Genomic DNA, 7,057 nt, shown 5'->3' with positions numbered 1-7,057 from the left:
TACACAATCAATAACCTTCACAACAACTTCAAAGGTTTACAATTCACTAGTGTGCATAAACTCTACATAACATCTGTCACACATTTCTAGTATCAAAACATAATAGAACTTCTAACACTACTTTGTACGAATGATGTTTGTTCGACTACCCCATTGCATGTTCAGTTTCAGAGCTCCAAATGACTTGCAAACATCCCTGAGATTTAACGGCAAAACTGCAAAATCAGTTGGCCGTTGCCTACACAAGTCTGGTGAGGGGAATCCGTTCTCCTGGTTGAGGAACTCTTTCAATCGAAGAGATTGGCATGATCCTTTGTGGCATAGTCATTCCTCCAGATACAATTATTTCTGCAGTTTTGCATCAAAATTTAAGGAAAGATTGAAGGGAATTTATTTGACAAATTTGATGGGACAGATGTAACTGAAATTGCACTGCAAGACAGATTCTATAAGGATCTCATAAGTTGGTAGGACATAATATCAATTTATCTTGATAAAATAACCCTCTGACTGTGTTCTTTGGTTTAATGCTCAATGACTTTTATTGGATATTATGATTTACATGAGACATCTAACATGTAACTTCATCACTGTGTAACACATTCGATAATTTAAGATGGTATATATGCAGCTACAGAAAAATGCAACAAAGTAACTCTTACAACAGTAATCAGAAGATATAAACCCAGTTATGGTATCATACCTATCCCTTCCCGAATAGACAGATTTGGCCTTATAATCTCATTGGAACTAACCAAGAATATATCACCGATGTACAAGTGGTTTGTAGGGACAAAAACACTGCATAATTCTTCGTCTCCATCATCTCTCTGTATTAGAAAACAAAATAAAAATGTAAAATTAAATTGTTATTAAGTTAAGTCAACTGCTAGATCTGTTTAATATATTCTCAATAAGAAGTTAAGAACACATTACTAGTACTTCTACTACCTGTAGGACGACTGAGGAAGTGATAAAGCCAAATGCATATTCACCCACACGTGGATGACGTATGATTGCCACTTCCTTAAATGCAGTAGTATTTTGGTCTGCAATGAACATGAAGTATAAAACTCGAACGCATTAAAACATGAAATATGAACTGTAGAAGACATGCTATCGATAAGTACAAAGTGCATGAAGGCTCCGCAGGCATAGCATAGTTTGTTGTGGATGGCAAAATTTGCATTTTGAGTCGCCTAAATTCACAAATCAGGCAAGTATTTCTGTTCTTTACCAGGAGAAATAGCAGAGCTAATCTGTTTGGAAGCTGAGTAAATGTGCCTAACAAATGGCATTCTCTTTATAAACCATTCTCCTAGCAAGATTACTGAAGCTCCCAACCATGAGGAAACAAATACGCCAACAAGGAACACGAAAAGTAATGACGTGACAAATCCAAGTCCTGCACACAAGGCAATTAATTGAGAAGCCAGTCCAAGAACTCCAATAAAGTTTATATAAAATTTATGTTCCGAAAGTAAGAAATATGAATAAAAATACTAATAGTAAATAACTACAAATGAAAAACACGTCCATGTTAAAATTTATCTCAAATACCATATTTATAGAGAAATAGAAACTGTATTATTCTCTAAGACAGGAATATATATCTGATAGACTATATCAGAAATTCATTTTCAAGCAAAATTCAACAATTTGATAAATTCCCAGTCGCTTGAGTTACTCGGGTGAAAGAAGATATTGAGTAGAGCATGTTGGCAAGGCAGTAACTGATGCCTGGACCTACTCTTTTTAGAAGTTCCTACAGAAACATCTTATCTAATTCAACGAGGTTACAAACTGTTAGCCTTCTCAATTGGCTCGGTAATGCAATACAAAAGGTCTAAAATGTATATAAAAAGAGTGTACTTACCAAATATCTCAATGTCCAGCTGTTCATATAGAGGGCTGAAGAAACCATCAACAAATTGAACGAACCACCAAGTCACAAAAAATGTAACAGCAACTGGGAATAGAACAACACTGCAAATGCAATTCAGCACAATCTTAAATTAACACCTGACAAATTTCAGAGAAATTTTGCATTACTAGAGCAAAATGTAAGGAAAATAAGTACCATCCGGTCATGAACTTTTTTGAAACCCAGCTTTGAAGAACAAAACAGCAAGCCTGAACAACAAAAATTATACACCCTTTGAACATCAATTGAAAAACAACAATTTTGTCTACAGAAGAACATCTATAATGCTAATATAACATAATCAACAATCCCCATATCCAACACTCAGCTTCTCTAGGATCAATTCAATGAATCTGAACTTTGGTACAACGCTTGCACTAGAAAAAACTTTACAAAACAAACTATGAAGACATCTAAGCTGGCATAAAGCCATTTGCAGGGTTGGGGCGCCTACATTCCACCACAAGGAATATCTAGGAGACGCTGAGACAGAAAAAATGGCAGAGCAATCAATAGCCCATTCTACTCCAAAATTTGATAAAAAATATGTGACTATAACAAGAAGGAAAACATGTTCTCCTTTTTCTTTATAATACAACTCTATTACTAATAGCTTACTCCTTTACTCACTGTAACCATTTTGATATGTCAGATAGTTCATTGTTGATGCTGAAACTTCGAGAGCATGGCAATAAGAGGTCTAGAAATGTTCCAATGTGCAATTGCTCTCAACATCATGAAGGCCTAAATGATAAGTCCAGTTCACTTCAACCATTACCAACCCAATTCACAATTGTTGTGGTGCAACAGCTAAAACAAATTCACATGTAATCATGCGTATAAGGTGAATAAAGTTTAGCTGAATAAAGAAGATACAACTGATAATAACCTTCCTGTTTATGAATTACAGGGAATTTTGGTAGGATATTCCCTGTAATCAAATTGGGAAAATGTACTATTTGGCACCTCGCATTTTTTTAATTGAGTGATTCAGAATAATGCATAGTTTTCATTTTAATTATTTTTATATCAGTAAAATCGTGGGCTATCAGCTGCCTAGAAACATATTGATCGACAAGATGAAAATTACAAGAATGGATCAATTCCACCGACAATAAATCCGAGTGAATTTAAATAACTGATCGAGATTAACAGACAAATTCCATTAAATGTTAATCCGACGCTTCAATTTAGAAATCTTTTACAGTTATCACTAGTTCACATCCCGACATCCTGAATGATTAAATTCTTATTCAAATCAAACCGGATGTGTGAGATACCCAGCTAAAATACTACTGCAGCGGTCAGAAATGGAAACACATTCCAATAAATAAGCACATATTTCTATAAATAGTAAGTAAAACAATCACTAACCCTACGGGTGGAAGAATCGGGAGAGGTAGAAGCAGGTTTTAACGGATCTTCAGGATCTCGCCCCTCTTCATCTTCGCCAACGCTTTGACTCAGCGGCACCGACGTGGCGTCCTGCTCATCCGCCATTGTTGCCAAAAATAGGCAGTAGCCGATTTCGCAGTAGTTTTTGCAATCGCGAAATTAGAGATTTCAATTGTATTTGGGAGATTTTGACAGATCGGAAATGAGTGTACAGTGTTATTGAATTGGTACTACTACTGAAGCGGGAGGTACAGTCCATCTCTGGAATTGTTTTATTAGTAACTTAATCAATTCTATTACTTGAACTCTAAGTTAGAAAAAAAGTGGAAAAAGTCGTGCTGTCGGGATTGGAATTCTCATATAAAATAAAGACTAATGTCCCAATTTGGTCCTTAAAATATTGCATTTTTTTTATTTTGGTTCCAAACATTATCTTTTGAATTATTCGGTCCCTCACATTTGAAATCGGATCACATTTGGTCCATTTGGACGGTGCCGTCAAATTTTTGACGGTTTTAATTACTGACCTGTCACAAATCCGTCACTAACTGGGAGAAACTAATCCGTCACTAATCCATAATTATTATTATAAATAAATAAACTTTTATATTATAAATAAAAAATAACCCCCCTCCTCCCTCCTCCTCCCTCTCGCATCTCCACCATCTCCGCCGCCCTCCCCGCCTCCCGATTCCCCCTCATCCCCCCACCACCGTCGTCACCATCTCATCCCTCAGCCTCTGGAGCTGGGAGAGACCAGCAAGACAGTCGGTGAGAATACCGCTGAGCTGGAGGTGCGGCAGGCGGAGCTCGACGACTCTGCCGGCGGAGCATCCATTGCCACGCCAATCGCAGGGGGTGGCGGGAGTGGAGGCATCCCATCAGCCCAATGCGCCGCGTGGATCGTGCATATTCTGCTTGAAGGAGAGTAAGGCTTCGATCTCGGGGGCCGACGGCGGCGCGTGTGAAGCTAGCCGTTAGAATGGCGCAAAGAACCACGACGAGGAGTGTGAGAGCAGCATTAGACATTGATGAAATTGAAGAGTGAAGTGAGGTTAGGTTTGAGGAATGTGGTTTAGCAACAGATGTAACGCCATATGCCGAAGCTGCGACGACCGATAGAGAGAGGGAGAGAGAGGGATTTTGGGTGTATTTATTTATATGAGGTGTTTTGTTGTTTCCCTCTGTTGAGAGAGATGAGTCTACGCCGAAAAAGGGCAATCAAAATTGAGGAGAAAAGGAGTGAAATGAATCGCAGGTGGATCACGATCGGGAGGATGAGGTCAAGTTGGGGACCAAATCCAGCCTCCCCAACTTCGTCTTCGACACGCTTCTCCACTACGCCGCCCTCAACACCTCCTCCACCGGCCGCATGTCCGCCGACGAGCTGAATACCGTCGCCGCCATGCTCCGCCGTTGCGCCGCCTCCTGCAACCTCCTTGTCTTTGGGCTTAGCCACGAAACCCTACTGTGGAATTCCCTCAACCGCGCGTATTAGTGACAGATTGTGACGGATTTGTGACAGATTAGTGACGGATTACTGACGGATCAGTTTCTCCCAGTTAGTGACGGATTAGCGACGGATTTGTGACCCGTTAATTAAAACCGTAAAAAATTTGACGGAACCGTCCAAAATGGACCAAATGTGATCCGATTTCAAATGTGAGGGACCAAATAATTCAAAAGATAATGTTTTGGACCAAAATCAAAAAAACGCAAAATGTTAAGGACCAAATTGGGACTTTAGTTGAAAATAAATTTATCCTCTAAAAGTTTAAAGTTTAAACTATTACTCTATCTGTCAATAAATGTTTCAATTTTTTACCAACTTGAGTTTTAAAAAATTCTTTGACTACGTAAAGAAAAGTGGTAGAAAAAATTAATAAAAATGGGTCCTACTTTTTATATTTATTTTATAATAAAATGCGAATAAGTGAGTTAGTAGAATGTGGATACCACTTATTAAAAGTGATAAAAATGAAATAGTAGGACTCATATTAGCAGATAGAAAAAAATGAAAAATGTGATATTTAATGATGGAAGGGTTAGTTATAAAATTAGATAAAGTTGTACGTATTATATTAAAGATGAAATGTTTCTTGTAGGAATCAATCAAGTAGGTTTTGAATTGGATTTAAATGATATTGTTGGTGATAAAAAAAATAGATATTTCAGAATAGATTATATAGAGGCTTTTGCCTAACAATTGGTTGTATGATAACTAGTAAACAAATTAGTTACTAGTATTATTTTAGCCCCAAGCACAATTACCGCATAAACTAGGAATATTGTTTTTTTGGTTAGGCATGTGTTGAATTAAATTTATGTTTCATATTTATGTAAATTATAATTGTGATTATGATATTTTATGTAATATATTATATATAGTGGTCGTGTCAGGTTGAGATTTTTTAGTTTAATTGAGAATTGAGATGCATTTTCAGTCACCCGTCCACAATATTTTTGAAATGTCAACTGCAAATAGATTATGTCAACTCGGGGGTATTATCGTCAATAGTCTGCACATCAAATGTCAACAACTTATAGTTGACATTATATGTGTATAGTTGACATGAATTGTATATGTAGTTGACATGGATTGTACACATAGTTGACATTATATGTGTGTAGTTGACATGAATTGTATATGTAGTTGACATTATATCTGTGTAGTTGACAAAAAAAATTAAAAAAATTAAAAAATATAAAATTAAAAAAAAGTATTTACTAAATAAAATGTACCATGAAATTACCATTCTGTCCTTTCATAATTAATTAATCTAAAAATATTTTCCATGTGGTAAATTCTAGACCACTCATTTAATAAAAATGAGTGACTGATAATGCATCTCAATTCTCAATTAGGCTAAAAAATCTCAATTGATCACAACTATATATATATATAGAGAGAGAGGAGCATTAAGGTCCTATTGCTCCCTTAGTGTTAAGTTCCTACTTAATATCAACCATTAGATTAGGTGGATGGACGGACTAGATAAAACTTTGATAAATGAATCCGTGTTGCATTATTAGGCATAATCTGTGCATTATATGAGTATAATTGTAAAACAACAATGAATAAAAAACGTCTCAGAACGGAAGGAGCGCGAATTAAGCGGGATTTTGCAAAGACTTTCCATGTACTCGCACTCTCTCTCACTCCAACCGTCTCACCCTCAATCCACGACTGAAAATCGTCTCCCCTAATTCCCCCCAATTTCCAACCCTAGCCGCCACTACAAGCCACCGGAAATCTACAGGAAGCGTCGATTTTCGCCTTAAATCAACCTCCGGCGCCGTTTCACAGTCGAAACCTCACTCCCTTCGTGCGCGACCATCTAGTTGAAGGTGACGACAAGGTAGGGTTTAAATGGTTAATTTTTTGGTAATACCCACTGTTAATCACCGATTTTCACCGCCTACACACCACCTACTCGTCGATTCAAAAAATTTTCCCTCACTGTCTTCAAACTCGCTTTGGTCGCGATGTTCTGTAATCATAAAATCGATTTCATTTTTATTAGGGTTCTGTCAATTATTGAATGTGTAGTTATTTAATGGTTTACAATTGTGTATTGAGCGATTATGTAGAGGAAATGTTATCGGGTTTTGATTTTTGGTTCGTCTCACAGATCTAGTATGACAGAGAGAGGCCGACCTTCAAAAACCCAACCAACTCAGGCTGCAGGTGAGCAATCTATTGCATTTGCATTTATAATTCTTGGAGTAGTTGTACAT

At 37.1% G+C, this 7,057-nt stretch overlaps 1 protein-coding gene across 1 annotated transcript; it reads right to left on the bottom strand.

The window, feature by feature from the left end:
* LOC121773377 (protein LIKE COV 2-like) lies at window positions 1–3,558 on the bottom strand. The gene is made up of 7 exons (XM_042170227.1): window positions 3,299–3,558; window positions 2,081–2,133; window positions 1,877–1,986; window positions 1,238–1,405; window positions 952–1,049; window positions 704–830; window positions 1–348 (listed from the first exon to the last, which is right to left on the bottom strand). The coding sequence occupies exons 1-7, from the start codon at window positions 3,422–3,424 to the stop codon at window positions 239–241; spliced, it is 792 nt and encodes a 263-aa protein (XP_042026161.1). The 5' UTR covers window positions 3,425–3,558; the 3' UTR covers window positions 1–238.
* Between the last annotated feature and the right edge of the window lie 3,499 nt (window positions 3,559–7,057).

This window comes from Salvia splendens, chromosome 17 (genome assembly GCF_004379255.2).
Source record: "Salvia splendens isolate huo1 chromosome 17, SspV2, whole genome shotgun sequence".
Lineage (NCBI taxonomy): Eukaryota > Viridiplantae > Streptophyta > Magnoliopsida > Lamiales > Lamiaceae > Salvia > Salvia splendens.
This window is presented reverse-complemented; position numbering and strand designations above follow the sequence as displayed.